Source organism: Planococcus citri, chromosome 1, assembly GCF_950023065.1.
Source record: "Planococcus citri chromosome 1, ihPlaCitr1.1, whole genome shotgun sequence".
In the NCBI taxonomy this organism is placed as follows: Eukaryota; Metazoa; Arthropoda; class Insecta; order Hemiptera; family Pseudococcidae; genus Planococcus; species Planococcus citri.
This window is the reverse complement of record NC_088677.1, coordinates 22,871,315-22,892,753: the sequence shown is the minus strand read 5'-3', so window position 1 is coordinate 22,892,753 and position 21,439 is coordinate 22,871,315. Positions and strand designations below refer to the sequence as shown.

General features: G+C 34.8%; 2 protein-coding genes across 4 annotated transcripts in view; one reads left to right on the top strand and one right to left on the bottom strand.

The window, feature by feature from the left end:
* LOC135849911 (JNK1/MAPK8-associated membrane protein-like) overlaps nucleotides 1-21,439 on the top strand; it is a 172,957-nt gene that overhangs the window by 9,877 nt on the left and 141,641 nt on the right. Inside the window, exons 1-2 of one of the 2 annotated variants that reach the window (XM_065370562.1) lie at nucleotides 8,176-8,590; nucleotides 13,937-14,060. The gene's annotated coding sequence lies outside the window, so the exon portion shown is untranslated. Of the gene's footprint in view, nucleotides 1-8,175; nucleotides 8,591-13,936; nucleotides 14,061-21,439 lie in introns of those variants that run through there. The other variant, XM_065370560.1, reaches the window with a different exon arrangement.
* LOC135849910 (uncharacterized) overlaps nucleotides 14,792-21,439 on the bottom strand; it is a 37,347-nt gene continuing 30,699 nt past the window's right edge. The window contains exons 13-14 of one of the 2 annotated variants that reach the window (XR_010559626.1): nucleotides 15,246-15,317; nucleotides 14,792-14,906 (exon numbers count right to left, since the gene is read on the bottom strand). Coding sequence is in view for 1 of the 2 variants with exons in the window: in XM_065370556.1 (XP_065226628.1) it covers nucleotides 15,304-15,317 (14 nt within the window). In the remaining variant the exon portion in view is untranslated. Of the gene's footprint in view, nucleotides 14,907-14,953; nucleotides 15,318-21,439 lie in introns of those variants that run through there. The other variant, XM_065370556.1, reaches the window with a different exon arrangement.

The window sequence follows — 21,439 nt, the reverse complement described above, 5'->3', positions numbered from 1 at the left end:
GAAAATGATGAAAGGGCAGAGGAGCTGTATTGCTTTGTAATAGCGTCTAGAATGAAAATCAATCATAAAATCGCTTTCAACAGCTTGTTCGAGCAGAATATACTGTTCAGATCCTACTACATATATAACTACATATATTAACTACGTATTTCTTCAGTTTTTCATTACATTTTTACACTTGTTATCTTCTCATTCCAAGTACTGAGGGGGTATAGTCTCAAATCTGACTCGATATTCGTCATCAGCATGGTCGTTTCATATGAAAACGACACCAACAGTTGACGTTCAACACCGATGTATTTATTTTTGTATCCTTAGAGCGGACGATACACAACATGAAATCTCTTTTTCTCCTTTAAAAGGATCAGAGTTAAGATTTCTATTTTACGTAATTTATTGCCTTTTTAAAGACGCTAAACATGTGTGCTCATCGGCTAATGTATTCGTCGCCGTGTCCGATGGCCGCACATGGTTATCTATAGGGTCGTTTTTCTAAATACTTCTAGAAACAAAAATTAACACATCCATGGACTACGAATTCGTTCCGTTTCATTTCTCTCTCTATCTGTCTTTTTTTTCTTTTTTATACAGACGTTTTAGAACCAAACACTCATTCATTGATTAAATATGAAAGAATGTTGACCATTTGGCCGTTTGTATGTACAATAGACAGAGTTTTTTCCCTCTGGTTATGAAAGCAAAACGCTTTCGCATTGTTTTTTTTTCTTTTCTTCTAGAGTTGAAAAGTGTAATCTTATTCAAATGTGTTAAAATGCTGTTTATAAAGGGTTGCTCAATGGCGAGTATTTTTCGTCCTAATTTTTATAACTTCCCTATCGACCAAACTTGGCGTTTTTATGCCACATAGATATCTGAATAGCATTTCACGATTTGCAAACGATTTATGCGATTCAGTTTCTTATAATGATATCGTATGTATGTCTGACTATATCAACCATGTCACAGGTATATCTATCGATATCTGCAACAACGTATTTCTCATCATAACTTTTCTAGATATCGTTTCGATATTGTGGAAAGGATATGGGTTTGGTGATATCTCTAGGATATCTGTAGAATATCGTTTCTACACGAGGTGGTTTATGTAAAAGTAGCGATATCCTGCAGATTTCCAAGATATAGAACGATATCTTCAACACGTTTTTTTGTATTCAGTAAGGAGTGCAATGTGTGTAGAGTATCAGTCAAGTCAAGATGGCTGAAAAGTGAAATTAATGGTTTGTTATCTCTAAAGTGTTTTCTGGAATGTTTCATAACTTTGTTCATTTTTTGTTTTTTAAGGATGGTGAAGTTTTTTTGAAACATTTTATAAATCAGTGTATGTGTTTGTGTTGGATGATATTTCCGAAGTCTTGAGAATTGAGCATTTTTAAATGGAATGATGAAGCTACCAATACAAATTCCATTAGACTGTGATTTCATTTTCATTGAGGTACTTTGTTTTATTATTTCAACTCATTTTTTGAAAATATATACATGCCTTTTTTTTTTTTTCTACAAAAACATGGTTCAAAACGTTTCAAAAACGTAATTTTAAAAATTTGAATTCTTTTCGAAACTTTGTTGTGACCAATTTTACTATCAAAACTCCAAAATAAAGTGATATCTCCAAAAGTAACACATCATAATCATTCTTTTGTTAAATGTATGTACCTTATATGATCAAGAGATAACAATAAATAAACGATTTGCCCTGGCACCTCCTCCCTGGGCCAGTGGTGCCCCTGTGTGAGGTTCCCTAGTTAGTGGCTTGTGAGCTTTGAGAGTGAGGCATTCTCCATATTTGAGTGAGGTTATTGATCTTACTCAGAATTTTTGAATTGTATTGATGTGAAATGTATGTTTTGAAGCTAATACTGTGAGTCATAGAGAGTAATTTTGTACCTACTTGTAGGTATTGAAAAACAAGAGAAGTGAAAATTTTTACATTACCTACTGGTGTAAAAAATTGACTTTTTTTGTTTTACAATGCAAAATTATTCTTTGTGACTTGTTGTATTGTCTTCATGTCTTAGATTTTACATCAATGTGGTTCGAAAACTCTATATCAAAATTCACCAGAAGAAAGATATACATACGATATAGATGGGTACCTATTTCACAGAAATCGGATGATATCTACAGATATAGGCTAGATATCTAGCGATATAGCAAACGATATCCTCTGGATATCGAAAATATATTCCTCAGATATCTATGTGATATATACTATAGCAGTGCTATATCTTGCAGATATCGCTGGTCAGATTTCTGAATATCCCTGAATATCGCTGAGATATCATCAGATTTACAACGATTTAGCGATATAGGCGGACATTTTCGCTATTGTATGGATATAGCACAGACATGATACAGACTTGTATGAGATATGAAAAGATATCGTTTGGTCGCTAGGGTTTCTCTTTTTTTGTTAGATCCCTTGTTCGAATGTTCATCAAAATTACATGACCAGTGACAAAAAAAAGAAAAAAAAAAAAAGAAAAGAGAAGGATACTTTGTACACAATATTTTCTTTGAAAAAAAAAAAAAAAGGTTTCATATTCTCAATAGAATGGCCGGGCTACGTTTAGTCGTTGGTGTTTGGTTTTTCTCTCCCTTCTCCGTCCCTCTTCTTCACTCGGCGTATTTCATCGCTTCGATGTGTTATTATACCGCGCTTAGGTTTTTTTTAAAATTCATTTTACCTTTGAAGCGTTTAATGAGATTAAGACAAGTGCACATTATATTAACCGGAATTCGGTCTTTTTTATTTCACCCTTCGCTACGTTTAAATCACGCCAATCGTCGTATCTGGGTCGTCGTCAACATTTTGCTCAGCACCAGAGATGGAATCGATTATAATCGATGCTACATCGATTATTTTTTTCAAAATAATCGGAGCATAATCGCCGCGAATAATCGGCTGATTAAATCAGCCAAAAAAACAAGACGTCATGCGGGGCGTTCGGTACCATTGACCAATCAAAAAGCCTGAAATAAGAAATCCGATTAATCGACGATGTCCCGGTCATTTAATCGGACCCGAATAATCGATCATAATCGATTATAATCGGCAATCGTTCCATCTCTGCTCAGCACTGTAGAAAATTCAAACATAATATCAGGCATCGTAGCGGGTCACTTTTTTCACGAAAAGTCACTTTTGGTTACTTTTTTCATCAAAAAGTCACTATTGGTCACTTTTCTTTCCAAAAAGTCACTTTTTTATTTATTTATTTTTTTTTTTCATGAAAAAAACTTGTTTTTTATTCAAATTATCTTTTTTTTTAAACTCATCTTCAAAGGATTTCATGCGAATTTTCTTCATTAAACAATTTCAGAATTTTAAAAACACAAATGTTTACTTTTCAAAACATCAATTTTCGAAAGCTTTTGCCCTCGCTTCGCTCGGGCTTGTATTTTTTTTTCAAAATCAAAATGGAAATTTATTTTTGAAGAAATGATGTTTCAAAGCCAAAAAATAAACTCCTCACAAAAAAACATCGTTTTTATGCCTCTCGAAATACAAGTTTTCAAGAACTGTCGTGCTCGCTTATAGGCATGTTCTGTTTTCATTTTGAAAATCAACTTCCTTCAAAGCAACATCATTCAAATTCTGAAATTTTAAAAGTACATAAAAAATTGAACTAGGTACTCGATTCTCACAGAACAAAGTAAGTATTATGTCGATTCAGGATTTAATTGAATACATATAGTCGGGGAGCCCACTTGAGGATAAATTGCACCCCCCCGTCGATCCTCCGGGACAACTTTTTTCTTAAAGGGGGAGTCCTAAGGAACATTTCTAACACTTGTACTCAAAAAAAAAAGTGGCCCTACTTACAAAATGGCGGCCATTTTGATTGACAGGTCAGCCGAAATCGCAGATTTTGCGTTCCAACATAGGACTTGCTCAACATTTTTCAAACTGTACAAAGGTAGATCGAAAGATCAAGCAAAAGTTTATCACCTGTCAAAATTTCAAGTGCCAAAGTGCGTTTTTCGATTTTTGGTGAATTTTTGAAAATCAAATTTAGGCCAAAAATGTGGGAAAAAATCAAAATTTTACCAAATTGACCAAGAAAGCTGAAATTTTGGATATACCCTATTTTCGACATGCCAAATCGATTGGAAACTGTTTCAAACCGTTTTGAGCAGTTCTGGAGCCTCCAGTAGATTTTTGAAACTCGAAATTCCCACAAAATTTCACCAAAATGGAGTTGGAAAGCTGAAATTTATTCTGCAAACTAATTTCAATACGCTACGAAGTCAACTGCAGGGGAGTTTCAAGTCGTTTTGGAGCCTCCAGCGATTTTTTGAAAATTACTGGAGCCTTCAGTAGATTTTTGAAACTTTAAATTTCCTAAAAATTTCATCAAACGCAGGTAGAAACTAGAAAGTCAAAATTCATTCTGCAAACTAATTTTAATACGCTACGAACTCGTCTGCTCGTGGATTTCAAGTCGTTTTGGAGCTTCCAGTCACTTTTTGAGAGGTCTTATGGTGCTTTTTGGAAAATTGAAATTTCCAAGAAATAGCTGGAAGCTTCAAAACCCTTTAAAACCATTTGAAACCACCATGTAGTCGACTTCATATCCTATTGAAATTAGTTTGCGAAGTAAATTTTAGCTTGCCAACTTCATTTGGTAAAATGTTGCGGGAATTTCAAGTTTCCAAAATCTACTGGACGCTCCAGTAATTTTCAAAAAGGCGCTGGAGGCTCCAAAATGATTTGAACCTACCTGAAGTTGCCTTCAGAGGGTGTTAAAATTGGAGCGTAGAGTAAATTTCAGCTTTCCATCTCCATTTGATGAAATTTTGTGAACATTTAAAGTTTCAAAAATCTACTGAAGGCTCCAGTAATTTTCAAAAAGGTGCTGGAGGCTCCAAAATGATTTGAACCTACCTGAAGTCGTCTTCAGAGGGTGTTAAAATTGGAGCGTAGAGTAAATTTCAGCTTTCCATCCCCATTTGATGAAATTTTGTGAACATTTAAAGTTTCAAAAATCTACTGAAGGCTCCAGTAATTTTCAAAAAATCGCTGGAGGCTCCAAAACGACTTGAAACTCCCCTGCAGTTGACTTCGTAGCGTATTGAAATTAGTTTGCAGAATAAATTTCAGCTTTCCAACTCCATTTTGGTGAAATTTTGTGGGAATTTCGAGTTTCAAAAATCTACTGGAGGCTCCAGAACTGCTCAAAACGGTTTGAAACCGTTTCCAATCGATTTGGCATGTCGAAAATAGGGTATATCCAAAATTTCAGCTTTCTTGGTCAATTTGGTAAAATTTTGATTTTTTCCCACATTTTTGGCCTAAATTTGATTTTCAAAAATTCACCAAAAATCGAAAAACGCACTTTGGCACTTGAAATTTTGACACGTGATAAACTTTTGCTTGATCTTTCGATCTACCTTTGTACAGTTTGAAAAATGTTGAGCAAGTCCTATGTTGGAACGCAAAATCTGCGATTTCGGCTGCCTGTCAATCAAAATGGCCGCCATTTTGATTGGCAGGTCAGCCGAAATCGCAGGTTTTGCGTTCCAACATAGGACTTTCACGGAATTTTTTAAACCGTACAAAGGTAGATCGAAAGAGCAGGCAAAAATTCATTACCTGTCAAAATTTCAAGTGCTAAAGAGCCTTTTTCGATTTTTGGTGAATTTTCAAAAATCAAATGTTGGCCAAAATGTGAGAAAAAAATCAAAATTTTACCAAATTGACCTAGAAATCTGAAATTTGAGATATGTCCTATTTTCGACCTGCCAAATCGATTGGAAACTGTTTCAAACCGTTTTGAGCAGTTCTGGAGCCTCCAGCAGATTTTTGAAACTCGAAATTCTCTCAAAATTTCATCAAATGGAGATGGAAAGCCGAAATTCATTCTGCAAACTAATTTCAATACGCTATGAAGTCGACTGCAGGTGATTTTCAAGTCGTTTTGGAGCCTCCAGCAATTTTTTGAAAATTACTGGAGACTCCAGCAGATTTTGGAAACTCGAAATTCTCACAAAATTTCATCACATGGAGTTGGAAAGCCGAAATTCATTTTACAAACTAATTTTAATACGCTATGAAGTCGACTGCAGGTAATTTTCAAGTCGTTTTGGAGCCTCCAGCAATTTTTTGAAAATTACTGGAGCCTCCTGTAGATTTTTGAAACTTGAAATTTCCCCAAAATTTCATCAAATAGGGTTAGCAAGTCGAAATTTACTCTGCAAACTAATTTCAATACAATATGAAGTCGACTGCATGGTGGTTTCAAGTGGTTTTGAAACTTCCAGCTACTTTTTCGAAATTTCAATTCTCCTAAAAACGCGATGAAACTTTTCAAAAAGTCACTGGTGGCTCCAAAATTACTTCAACTCGCCTGAAGTCGTCTTCAGAAGGTGTTAAAATTGAAGTGCAGAGTTACTCGTAATTTCAGCTTGCTAACCTTATTTTGATGAAATTTTGGAGAAATTTCAAGTTTCAAAAATCTACTGGACGCTCCAGTAATTTTCAAAAAATTGCTGGAGGCTCCAAAACGACTTGAAAATTACCTGCAGTCGACTTCATAGCGTATTAAAATTAGTTTGTAAAATGAATTTCGGCTTTCCAACTCCATGTGATGAAATTTTGTGAGAATTTCGAGTTTCAAAAATCTGCTGGAATCTCTAGTAATTTTCAAAAAATTGCTGGAGGCTCCAAAACGACTTGAAAATTACCTGCAGTCGACTTCATAGCGTATTGAAATTAGTTTGCAGAATGAATTTCGGCTTTCCAACTCCATGTGATGAAATTTTGTGAGAATTTCGAGTTTCAAAAATCTGCTGGAGTCTCCAGTAATTTTTAAAAAATCGCTGGAGGCTCCAAAACGACTTGAAAATTACCTGCAGTCGACTTCATAGCGTATTGAAATTAGTTTGCAGAATGAATTTTGGCTTTCCAACTCCATTTGATGAAATTTTGAGAGAATTTCGAGTTTCAAAAATCTGCTGGAGGCTCCAAAACGACTTGAAAATTACCTGCAGTCGACTTCATAGCGTATTGAAATTAGTTTGCAGAATGAATTTCGGCTTTCCAACTCCATTTGATGAAATTTTGAGAGAATTTCGAGTTTCAAAAATCTGCTGGAGGCTCCAGAACTGCTCAAAACGGTTTGAAACAGTTTCCAATCGATTTGGCAGGTCGAAAATAGTACATATCTCAAATTTCAGATTTCTAGGTCGATTTGGTAAAATTTTGATTTTTTTCTCACATTTTGGCCAACATTTGATTTTTGAAAATTCTCCAGAAATCGAAAAAAACACTTAAGCACTTGAAATTTTGACAGGTGATGAATTTTTGCCTGCTCTTTCGATCTACCTTTGTACGGTTTAAAAAATTCCGTGAAAGTTCTATGTTGGAACGCAAAACCTGCGATTTCGGCTGACCTGTCAATCAAAATGGCCGCCATTTTGTAAGTAGCGCCACTTTTTTTTTTGAGGACAAGGGCTAGAAATGTTCCTTAGGACTTCCCCTTTAAGAAAAAAGTTGTCCCGGAGAATCGGCAGGGGGGTACATGTGATTCTTATGCGGGCCCCCCCCGACTATTAGTGACTTTGCTTGGCTCTGCGCGGCTCTGCTTCACTATAACCATACACTTAGGCTAGCACAAGATCAACAGATTTTTTTCAAGTGGTGCGATCGCAGAATGAAATTCAACACAAGGCGGTTAAAATTTTCAATGAAGTGTTTTTCAATTTTTTCGTCCATTATGTAATAAAAATTAAAGTTGTGTGTACTGTGTAAGTGTGTATGTAGTGAAGACAGTAGGAGGAACAAAAAATTTCCTGTTCAAAACTGTTCAAAACTGTTCATAATGAATTTAGTTTTGCAACAAGAACAAGAACTCAAGAAGGGAAGAAATTATCACTTTGGAAGAAATATAGGATTTTTAATTTTTTCGCTTGCTCTGCTGGGCTGGGTTTACTGCGTCACCCCTCCCCTCCCCAAGCCAATCCTGTGCACGTGCAGTCAGTTGCGTTCGAATTAGTTCGAATGCTACTATGCTAGAGTGGTGGGGTGCCACTGCGTAGTAGTGTAGTTTTCTTTTCAATTTTTCTTGGAACTTGACGAACTCGACTCCTGTCTCGTTATAAATGCATTCGTCTTCTTCTTATCTGGTTTCTTTGTGGTGTTGTGCGTTGTGCCTGTGCCAGTCTGCCAGTAGTCGAGTGTTGAGTACTTGGCGACAGATTGACGGGACTAGTCTGCTGATAGGCCCTTGTGCAGTTGTGTAGGATGAGTCTCTCTGCAGTCTCTGCTGTTTGCCTTTGCCAATGTGATCGAATCGAAGCGCCGAAGCGGTAAGCGGTCGTGTAGTCGTTTCTCGTCGTTTCTTCAGTTATGTGTGTGTTTAGTGTGGTTTAGTTTTTCATCGTGCTTCGTGGTATTCGCTTTGTGGGTTTTTCAAGGTTTTTTCGTGCCGAGTCGAATGCGATCCGTAATGGATGGTAATGGTGACGAGAAACGGTCAGCTAAATTTTCATATTCTTCATCGATAGTCGTGATTTCGTTTTCGCGATGTAATTTTGCGTGTGAAAATCGCCTAGAAGAGCTTCTCGAGTGGTAAGTTTGCTTTACTAGGCATCTGCCTTTGTTTTTGTTGGTGTTGGATTTGTTCACGTTGGAGTCGTTCTCGTTCATCAGCAGGTTTTTTGTGTTTTCTCCCTTATTTTTTAACCACACTCGGACGGTCTTCTAGGTCTTCTTAATATTGAATTCCAAAACGACAGCTAAAAATTTGATCGAAAAATATATTTGCAATTGATATTGTACATAGTACACCTAACCAATCATTATTCAAATGTATACGTACTTTTTATTATTTTGGCGGATTGACAGATCCAGACATGAGTGGACAACCCTGTAAAAACACAACGACAAAAATGTACTAAAAGGTATCATCTATCAGTAGTCAGCCTTATGAATAAAAACAAGATCTGCATACAAGGTAAAAAAATCACAATGACGATTCAAAAAAAAAAATGCTAAAAATAGGCAACTTAGAAGATATGTAGGTAAAAAAATAACAATAAATTCACGACAACGAATACTATTACAGCTGCTAAAATTTGGGAAAAGAGGATCGTCGAAATGCAGCAGAGTTCGAAATTATTGGGTGGATAGAATGGTGGAATTTTAAAATTTGGTATCACAGTAGGTAGGTAGAAATTTTTGGTATTTGAGAATAGTAGGGCATCTTTTGAGGATATGTATGGGAACTATTAAGATATGAAATGAATCTGTAGAAAAAATGCATCGTAAGAATAGCTTTAAAAATTAGCAGAAAACCAGCAAAATTATAGGTGAATCGCGAAAGATGAGAAAAAATCAACAATATTAGTCTCAAGTACTAGGTAGGTAAAGTATTCAGAAATTGTGTCGAATAGTAATAACGAGATGAAAATAAAAACAAAACGACAATTGATATTAAAATCACAGGGTTTCGTACTATTGACTGAAATGGTGTGCGAATTATGTAGAATTATGTCTGGTATCTAATGTGCGTTTAGCACATCTGATAAGGATTTAAAATTTTAAATGCAAGACGTGAGGGATGAGGGACCTTGGCTTTTCCCAGCACCAACTATGTAGTTGGAAACTGAAAAAATATGAGAATATCAAGCCTATCAACTGAATAGCTACGAGATGACGAAGTCTGTGGGAAGAAATGGCTGATACTGATAGAGATATCATGTCATGTTGAATTGAAATATTACGAATATATTGATGGCATTTCCTCTCTTGTTTTTTCTTACACCACTTGTGCTTGAGATTGGGTTTTTCAGCAGTGTCGCCTTTATCTAAACCGTATGTAAGTAGAGTAAAAGGGTTATTAAGAAAAAAATAATCGGTAAAATAAGTGAGAAGTAAGTTGAGTCACAGTTATCGCTTCGTTATGATTACGTTATTCGAGGATTAGTCGTTGGTATACCGTTTCTTACTTACCATTTTATTGCCTACTTATGTTGAAAATAAAAAGACATGACGAACCCTTCACAATCTGTAATCGTTACTTTGTAAGAAAGAGTACCCTAAGTTTAGATCGTAGAATTCTTCGAATATTGCTTTCTAAGCGAATCTTTTCTCTTCAACATAAGAGTACAATGTAGGTACTGGTACGTTGCACAGGGTGCCCAGAAATATCGAGTACCCCTAAAAAAGTATTGGTTGTTGGACTGGAGAGATAGCATTCCACCAATCATATGCATCTATTTCACGTTGCCAACCTATAATTTTATTGAAAAACTTTCTTTAGGGGTACTCGATATTTCTGGGCACCCTGTATGTAGTGGTAACCTATTCGATCCGAAATACATTCAAACACAAAAATTCCTATCCTGCATTTCTTATCGCTTGCATAATGCATTGTAACGTCGTCGTTAGGGTGTACCTTATTTTGAAAAGTTTGAAATTTGTAGCTCCCACCCCCCCCCCCCAAAAACATGACCTCAGGTGAGAAAATAATTCCCTATTTTTTATTTTTCCCCTATATATAAAAAAAGTGGTGCCGGTAGCCCCCTAAGTGGGGAAAAAATCAGAAAAAAGTTCTATTCATGAAATTTTTTTGTTTCTGCGCCAGAATGTTTCTAAATAATCCCCTTTTTAAGAAAAAAATTTCCCGGGCCCTTCAAACCATATTGGCCCTGTAGTAAGGAGCCCCTCAAAGTTGAAAAAATCACAACAAATGATAATAAATCAAAGTTCTGGAAAATTTGATGAAAATATCTCATTTTTACATTAAAATTGTTCTACATAACCACCTTTTCAAGAAAAAACCATTGTTGGACTCCCAAATGATTTTGGCTCTCTTGCATGGAGCCTCTCAAATTTGGGAAAAATTAAAAAAATATTAAAAATTGATGTCTGTAGAAATTTTTTGAAAATCTTTTATTTATGTGCAGAATCTTTCTGAATAAACCATTTTTCAAGAAAAACCTTCCTCCGGGCTCCCAAACCATGTTGGTTGGTTACCTATAAAGCCCCTCAAAATTGAAAAAAATCAACAAAAAAATGAAAAATTCATATCTAAGGTATGCAAATTTTTTGGTAATGTCTCATTTCTGAGCAGAGTACTTTTAGATAACCACTTTTTCAAGAAAAGCACCCTTTTGTCCTCCAAATGATGGTGGTCCTCTTTTATGAGGCCCCCAAAATTGAAGAATATTGAGAAATATGAAAATTGATGTCTATAGGTACCTACTCGTAATTAGGTGAAAATGTTTCCTGTGCAGATTGCTTATAGATAATTCTCTTTTCCAGAAAACCCTTTTCTTTGTCCCCTCTACAATACTCACCACCTACATAAATGATAAAGATCCACAAAGTTGAATTTTTTTTTGGAATAGTGGTGAAGTCTCCTCTGCAAAGATAGTTTTAAGTCATGGATATGTTTTTTGCTCTAAACTTGAAAATGAAATCTCATTGATAGGGATTCTTGACGATTTTTTCCAAGTTTTCAAGTCTTACATTACAAAATATCAGAACGTCAATAAGTCTTCTGTGAAAATTTGACATAGGTAATTTTATGACAAAACGTCGCTTCAATGTTTCTCAAAGTTGAAATTCAGAAATTCGTCCATTTTCTACAAGTTTTTAAAAGTCTGACATAGGTAGTGCTTTTCTGATGAAGATCGACCAAATCCAAGGATTAAAATATGGAAGAAAAAAATGTAATAAATAATAATATTCATCTTTTTTCATTTTCTGGGGAATGAGACAAGTTCCACCTTTTCATTATGTAGACAGGTCATAAAAATAGTTAACAGTATTTCTAATAAAAATGGACCAAATCCATGGATTATGATGTGAAAAAAAAAATATGTAAAAATGTCAATTTTTCTGATTTCTTTTATATCTTGAGATGGGGGGGGGGGGTGTGTGCTCCCTAGCACGACTCATTTTTACTAACGTGATTGGAGAAATTTTTCTTGTGAAACCAGACAACAATTTAGGGTGTCATTAAATATTTTTTCACTAGTACCTCATAAATATGAGCTCTCCCCTCTAATCCACTGGTTAGTCTTGGGTGGAGATAGGGGGCTAAAATTGGTATGTAGGTTGATTTTACGTAAGTAGGGACTTAACTGAGGTGTTAGAACTAGAAAGTTCACAATTTTAAAAATTTTGCCTGATACTTCGATTTTTTCATATAATGGGGAAATTGGGGGGCCCACCGGCACGACTTTTTTTTCACCTAGGGGGCTGAAATTTTCAGGGTATTATTTTCTCACCTGTGGTCATGTTTTTGGGGGTGGGAGCGAAAAAAATCGAATTTTTTTTTTCACTATACAAATAAGGTACACCCTAGTCGTCGTAGCAGACGTTCTTTCAATTGCATTATTGTGTTAATTTTATCACACAACCAGGAAATTAGTCGAGTGCATGGACCAAACGTTGTGAGTGTGCAAATGATGCGTTGATGGAGGAAATCTTCGGAAGAATTTGCCAACATGGACGTACGCCTTAGAAAATTCGCAATTTGACGTGAAAAGGTCGCCTTAACGACAGTCTGACGACATTTGACTTTGACAACATTCAAAGCATAAGTGATGCGCTCCGAGGAATATTTTAACCATCAACGCATCGTTTGGACACTCGCGACGTTTGGTTAATGCATTCAATATACATTTCGTCGTTTGCGTCGCCAGAAAGCAACCGTGTTGACTGTTGAGCGTAATGTGCGTTATTTTAATATTTGAGTAACAACCATGTTTAGAAAAGCCCAATTAACAATTGAAATATATTTTTTCTCATGATGACGCCAATAATTTGCAATGCAATAATGCTCATTATGTCCATATTATGTCGATAGACATTATATTGGTATTACGTCACAATGAGGCATAATGGTTCTTGCTGTGCACTGATTGGCTGGTTGGTTTGTTATTGAATTATCAGTCAAGTTGGCGCAAAATTACGTCTAATTAATCAAATATCTCAGTAATTACTGAGAATAATTAAAAAGTAATTAGATATTTGAAATCTACGCATCTGAAAACATACATGAAAAGTTCAAAAATGAATGAAGTGGAAATTCTCGCGAAATAAATCGTTTATCAGTGTTAGGAATTGTGGTTTTTCCGTTTTTATCATTGTAAACAGAGAGCACAATTCGCGACACTGATAATTGATTTATTTTCTGTAAATTCCCGATACAGTTTTTTTTCAACTCCTTAAGTATATGGATTTTCCGATGCTTAGATTTCAAATATTTAATCACTTTTCAATTATTCTCAGTACTAACTTAGATATTTGATTAATTAGACGTAATTTTGCGCCAACTTGACTGATAATTATTAATAAACCAACCAGCCAATCAGCGCACAGCAAGAACTATTATGCCTCATTGTGACGTAATACCAATAATGTCTTATGTTCTTTGTTCTGTGTTCGTCTTCGTACTCGTCTCGTCTAGTCGTCCTTTCCTTTGTCCAGTTAGAACTTGCACTCCGTTCCGTTCCGTTCAGTTCTCTGTTCGTCAATGTTATATGTTAAGAAGATTTTACTTGAGCGATTCCTGTCTGTAGGTTTTTCTTCTTTGATCTACTATCTTCTTTCTCTAAAATGCTATAATGATAAACAAATAAAAGAAAAAATTAGTCAATTAGTTGAAAACACGTGTTTTCAGTAATGTATTCTTTTCGATGACTGATAAGAAAAATCAAAGTATGAAATAATGGGAGAATTTTGGTTACTTGGGATTTTTGTTAGGAATTTTTAGGTAACAGTGGGAAATTTTTAGGAAGGAAGAGAGGAAAACAACAACATTCGCGGTTTATTTTGAATTTTATCGTTATTATTCAAATTTTCTCACATTTCTTAATTATATCCCTATGTAATTTTTACGAGATGCCAAATAAATAATTTTTGTAGTAAATTTTGATTACTAATGAATTTTGATTTTTACAGAATTTCCAGAGAGAAGAAAGAATCAAGATACACCAATTTTGCGTCCAACAGAAGACTTTTCCGATTTTTAGATGTCGCCATCGTTACAAAAGACTTGGTGATCGAATACGTACTGCGATTTGAGGTAGGAATAATTTTATTTACCAAAATACGTAACTGATGTCTATCTATATATTAGGTAAAAAGTATGATATCCTATGTAATACCTAATCTATCAATACACTCCTAATTCATTATTTGATACATATAACTTTTATATCTTTTCACAAACGTTATCTCAAAATTCACCGGAATGTTTAGACACCAAAAAAAAATCAACTTTGTACACAATTAATCAAAATACAACAAAACAAATAATGGGCGAAAATCAGAGAAAATCAAAAAATAAAAAAATGAAGGAGACGAAACGCAGTTGTTTACGTCACATTTTTACAATACTTTAGTCCAATACTTTTTGGATTAACATAAAAGAAAAGACAAAAAAAAAATAAAAAAAATAATAAAAAAAAGTAAAATAGAAGACAGTTCTTCTATTTTCAGAAAAGAAAACAAAATCATAATGAAAAATTAGGTAACTAAATTACGACGAATAAGGAATGTAAAAAAAAATACTAAAGGATAAGGCGAGAATACTATGTGGTAGAAATTTACAGTCGAAATCGATCAATCATAGAGAACAATAGTTTTCAGATTCATTCTATTGTTAATCTATGCATCACCTCAACTAATTCGGCATCGAGTACGGTACGCCGTTTCTTTGTTTCCGACGTTGAAGCTGCCGCTGAGTATTCGATATCCACTTCTGCTCTCGCTCAAATTTGAGGTAACCTCATTCGTAGGTAATTTTCATACGCCTTCGTTTTCCAGGTTTTCAGATCGGAGTTGGCGATGTAGCGCCGGTGGCAATTGGCCGGTGTGGTTCCTTGGAACCATACACGGCACAATGTTACCTGCCTGTTCGATTCAAATTCTATAGAATAAACGACATGGATTAGCTAAGTTTTTGAGCAAATTGCCTTAATAAATTTTGATAGAGTAGGATACAAGGACTACCGCTTCCCCAACGTTAATCCTGTACAGTACTCTAGAGCTAGACCCTCCTGTGGGTGTATCGACGTCGATACCGAACAGGACATGTCATCTCTGAATTTCCAAATGGGTATAGACTTTTTGGTTAGTTGTCTACACGAGACGGGTTACAGAGTTCTTGCTTGCGGGATCTAAATTAAACATTGAAATAGCCTAAAATAATCTAAATAAATTAAACTATTCCTACGAGAAAAGATGATGACATCGCTTTCGCGCTTACCTTCGATTCTGTAGACGGTATCCATATTTCGGTAATTCGCAACAATGAAAAGGGAATTTTATAAATTGCTCCTCCAAACGTTATTCTATTCGTATGAAATCAATTTACTTTACTTTATGGTTTTCGCTATTAACCTATAATTTAAACTTAGAATGTAAAAAAAAAATACTCACTTTATTCTTCGTACCCCTATTTCATCCTCTCCCCTCCATTGCTTCAAAATGACCCATTTTTGGATGTATTTTCAATGTTTTCGACTTTTTTTTGTTGGAACTTTTCATAATAAGATCGTTATAATTGAGGAGCGATATTCCAAAACGCCCTTAGTCCACTTTTTGAAATTTTACAGGAGAAGGAAAAAACGTGGTACGTAAGAGGTTATGTTACATTTGGCATTGGTGATTGTTCTGTCACCTACCCAAACACTTCCCTGGTGCTATGCTTTAAAAATTTTTACGCGATATGTTGATTAGTGCCTCTGAGCGTTCATGAAAGTGACCTATGTTGACAAAGGCCGTTTTGGAAAATTTTTTTCAAAATGTAAAGTGATTAATGTTTCAATAGCTATTTCTCAACTGTTCGTCGAGATTATTTTTTTTAAAGTTGTTTTTCATTTCATCGGGTGAAAGGGGTTTTTCAACTTTTCCGACAGATAGGTACGTAAAAATAGGGGTCAAATGGGTCAACTTCACCTATAAAAACTTTTTTTCATGTTTTGAATAAAAAAATCGCGTTTTTTTGCAAACTTTGAATTTTTTAAAATCGACTTTGCAACATGTTACCATGCCACTTTTTTAATATGTTGTTCAGCATAAAAAGTTGTGCATAATATATTTTTTTCAGAATTTTTGAGAGTCCGAACGATATGAAAACTATGTTTTGAAACTTTTTGAGCTAATTTTTTGTACAAAATAAAGATGGCAACACCAGGCATCGTAGCCGGTCACTTTTATAGTGACTTAGTCACTTTTATCACGAAAAGTAACTTTTGGTAACTTTTTTCATCAAAAAATCACTATTGCTCACTTTTCTTCCAAAAAAGTCACTTTTTTGTTTTTTTTCGTTGTTTAAACAAAATTTTCATCCAAATTATCGTTTTTTTACTCATTTTCAAAGGATTTTATGCCAATTTTCTTTATTAAACAATTTCAGAATTTTAAGAACACAAATTTTTACTTTTCGAAACATTAATTTTCGAAAGCTTTTGCCCTCGCTTCGCTTGGGTTTCGGGTTTGTTTTCTTTTTTTTTTCAAAATAAAGAGAATTTTTTTTTTAAAATCAAGTTCTAAAGCCAAAAAATAAACTAAAACATGTTTTTTTGCATCTCAAAATACAAATTTTCAAGAGCTTTCGCCCTTGATTAGGCCTATCTTTTTTCATTTGAGGAGCTCATTGCAAAAGTAGCCCTTGTCACATGAACTTTTAGACCCTTTTCACTCGATTGCACCTATTGCCAACTGCGGAGATCATGTTGTAATGATGAAATGACCCTCAAGTTGGTCTACCCTGAGTAGCCCTGAGAGGAATTGCTTTATAGAGTTTACATTCATGATACTGGGTACGCTCAAGGGAGAGCTTTAGAGATTGCATAGGTTCATGTGACAAGGGCTACTTTTGCAATGAGCTCCTCATTTTCAAAATCAACTTCCTTCAAAAAAACATCATCCAAATTCTAAAATTTTAAAAATAAAAGAATGAACTCCTCGTTCTTACATTATTTTGTTTTTAAACGGATTTTCCGGTGGGGCCAGGCGGGAGAATAAAGTAATAATTTTTAGGTGAGATATTGAAAGTTTTTTTGCTTTTGTTTTTCGATTTTTTGCTCTCCTGAACGCTGGAATTTAAAAAAAATTGGTCACTTTTTTGGTCACTTTTTTCACTGATAAAAGTCACTAAAGTCACTTTTTTTAGAAAAATTTGGCTACAATGCCTGGGCAACACTGATTTTTAAGATATCACCAAAAAGCCTTTCAAAACCATAACTATGAGAAAAAGTTCCATTTTGGTAGGTATCACGGTTATACATGAGTAATCCACTGTTGAAATGGATGATATTTTAGGATCACTGAAACTGGCTACCTTTAAAAATGGGCTAGAGGGATGCGATTTGCACCATTGGTCATCCCTTCGGAAGGTCTTTCCACAGGAAAAATTTCAAAAAAATCGCCGAACCCCCCTTCCACTACTTGGTCTAATTGACGTGGAATGGCCCTGCTCTTTAATTAAAACACATTTCCAACAATCACTGGATAAAGGCCGTTTTGGCGGGACTTTCATTTTTTAATTTTTTTAAAAATTGGCTTTTTAGATGGGATTCGCGCTGTATTTGGGTAGATTAGAAGTGTAGGTATGAAGGTACATACATTATCCACCAGAAGGCGCCAAAAAAACGCAATTCGAAAAAAATGGTCTTAAGTGCGTTTTGGAATATCGCTCCTCAATTATAAAATTAGTTCTTTATTAAAATAAGTACATAAGTACAGAGTAATGATACTTAATGAAATACAAAATTATTAAAATAAGAGTATGATTACAAAAATTTAAAATTCAAAAGGATCGTCAACAATTTCGTCATCTAAGAGAGGGTCTGAGTTTATTTCATTTTTACAATCGATGAAGCTGCACACTTCAGTGCATGAAATATTATTTTTTTTGCAACTGCATCTTTTTGTATCAAACCTTGTCTTACACCTGCACTGGTTTTCTTAAATTATTGTGAGTGGGGCTCCTTCCAAAGTGCTCCACTTTGGTAATATTGTACCATCACGTTCTTCCCATCCATAATCAACACAATTAGGGGTTCCTATAATTTGCTGCTTTGCTTTTTAGAGTTTTTGCGCGGAGCGCGAAAAAACTCTATTGTAACCACTTTTTCACAGTCGTCAACGTCGTCATCGTCGTCAATGTCGTCATCGTCGTCAATGTCGTCATCGTCGTCAATGTCGTCATCGTCGTCAATGTCGTCATCGTCGTCAATGTCGTCAACGTCGTCGTCGTCGTAGCATTTTAATTATTAAAATGCTAAGCAATATGCATAAATAATTGGCTACGTTTATGTTTTTATCTGAATTTCGAATCAAGTTTAAAATATTATTGTTGTTGTTTATCTTTCATTTTTTTTTTCAACAACGAAAAACAAATCGAATCGGTGAAGATCATGTGAAGATTGTAATTTTCCAAAATACAATATAACGATATTTCGTGTAGCAAAATTCCAAAGATTATTTTGAATTTAATTTTATAAAAATCGGGCATCTTTCTAAGTATCTATACAAGAATTGAAAGGTAAATTCAGAAAAATTAATAATTTTTCAAAATAAAATAAATTACGATATTTCGTCTATGTCTGAGGTGAGATTATATTGATCATACATCAAGATTTGTTGAAGAACTATTCAAAAGCATACAGCATTAGAATTTAGATCACCCAATAAGCAAAAGGTAAATGCAAAAACTCTCTTGCAATCAGCGAATAGCTGATGGCTTGTTTCATAATAGCGCAATAGTATGAAGACCTTTCAAGATGTTGGATAAGTGCATCTTGGTTTGGAGGAAGGAATTCGTCAGTACTAGCCTTTGCTTTGAACAATACATATCGTGTATTGTTCACAATCTTACATTTTGGAACTCCATGTAATTCACACACGAACCGTTCAAAAATTTCCAGATTCAAATGAAATGTGAAATTCATCTCCTAGTCTACCAAAAGCGTTGATATACTCATCCTTACTCATCATTAGTTTCAGTGGAGCCACTTTTCCTTTATTACAAAATGCGCTTGTACAATCACTTCCTGTGAAACAAAGAAGCAATTGATTAACCTAAAAAGCAAATAATTGAAAAATATTTAAAAATTAATAAAAAATGTAAAAAATGAAAATTTTGTTATATACCAAATTAAATCAAAATAAAATTGAACTCAGGTTAAAGTTTTAAAATTTTAATTTTTAAAAAGTGGATAAAATTTTATAAAATTGATTATAAATAAAATAAAAATTTCAACTTATCAAATTAAAATTTAAAATCTTAAGAAATTACCAGATCCAAAAAAGTAACAATTCTAAAGAGCCAGAAATGAATATTCACATAATAACATATCATGAAAAATTGTGACCATCTCCTGGTTTGAATGAGAATTTCACCGCCTTGCCTTTGTATTCACCTAGGTTTAGGCTAAAAATATCCTGGTATTCTTGGATTTTTTTGTGCCCCAGCTGTGCGTCTTCGGGCGTGATTCTCCCTTCCTTGACAGCCTCATCTAAATCTTCTTTTAATCTCTTTTCTAGGATTGTAAGTGATTTTTCTTGGTCTTCGCGATTAATGATGTTTTGTTCCATTATTTGCGAATTTTGTCCGATTTGATGTACAAGTGTATGAGTGTACTTCTCGACATGTTCAATTCTTTGTACTGGTGCCACTTTGTAACATCCCATTATGTTCGGATATGTCTCTGGGTCCATAAATTGTATGTATTGTGATTCATCCAGTATAATTCCCATTTAAGTAGATTGCACACAATTAACGCTACAATTAGACTCTGGTGCGCTACCAAACGTAATATCACATCAGGTACTCGAGCATGTGACTCGCAATACCAAAGGATGGGTAAAATATGTACTATTAGAAAATCCAATGATGCTACAAATGGCAAACCATGCCATTGTAAGATGCACACATGTCCCCGAAATAAAATTATGGCTAGGCAAACAATTAATTAAAACTCCATTCTACATGCTTCTTATGAATTGTTCGTTCGGTTTTACCAAAGGATGGGTAAAATATGTACTATTAGAAAATCCAATGATGCTACAAATGGCAAACCATGCCATCATAAGATGCACACATGTCCCCGAAATAAAATTATGGCTAGGCAAACAATTAATTAAAACTCCATTCTACATGCTTCTTGTGAATTGTTCGTTCGGTTTTACCAAAGGATGGGTAAAATATGTACTATTAGAAAATCCAATGATGCTACAAATGGCAAACCATGCCATCGTAAGATGCACACATGTCCCCGAAATAAAATTATGGCTAGGCAAACAATTAATTAAAACTCCATTCTACATGCTTCTTGTGAATTGTTCGTTCGGTTTTCACTGTTTAATTGAAAACTGATGTAATCGTTCACTCACATAATGATGTAACAGTATAAAACTGCTTCCAGTAGACAAAATCAAATTATAATATTTTTTATTATTTCTGATATCTTGTGTGTATGGCACAACTATACACATCCACTATGAATTGAATATCCATATTTGCTTTAAATAGTTCTAAAATTTATTACAAGCTTTAATACTTACTCAATGAAAAAGAATAATAATTCCTTACCTTATTCATTTATACAGAGCGGAGGATACACGACTATGTTTCCAGTCCTCTGACTTGGTTTCCTCATCCGACGAAACAGTTATGATTTCCAAATCCATGTCGAAATCCTTCTTGGCCTCGGAGATCTCGATGGACAATTCCTTCAGACTCTGATCGATTCTCACTACTCTTTCTGCCGTAAGGTTGGCATCTACCGAAATGTTACAATTTCTGTATTCTTTGATGAACATGATACTGTCACAGGCCTCAACAAAGCATCTCACTTGATCCATATTTCAATTTACATTTTGGAAGCACGTTTGATGATAATAATGCTGACATGCTAACGTATAAACAACAGGCTGGCCCAATTCACCAAACAGATCCTGCGAGCACACTGGGCACTTTTCACCTTGGTCCATTACTGTGGCATGCCTGTAATAAAAATACACACAGTTTTGAACTATACTAAAAATGAATGAATGTGTACATAAACTCTCGACGATACCTTTTTGTCTGGTGAGTTAAAATCTCCTTTGCTCCATCGGAATACCCATGATATCAAGGAAAAAATGAATCCAAACATCAAGAACCCATCTCTCCCCTATGGTACCATCTGGGTTGAGGAATTCTATCTTTTGTTGCGTATATCCAGTACCTTTCGGATCTGGCCTGGTTTCGTAGGTGATTTTACCCAAGTCGTTCCTCCAATATTCCGGAAATGGTATCGGTTGTATCATTGGAATGTTCTGTTCTGGTTGAGGTTGAGGTTGAGGTTGAGGTTGGGTATTATGTTGAGGCCCCTGCGGCTGTGGGTCTTCAATATTAGTGTCAAATATTACATCTTCAATTTCGTCGTTTTGATTTATGTTGTTGGCCGC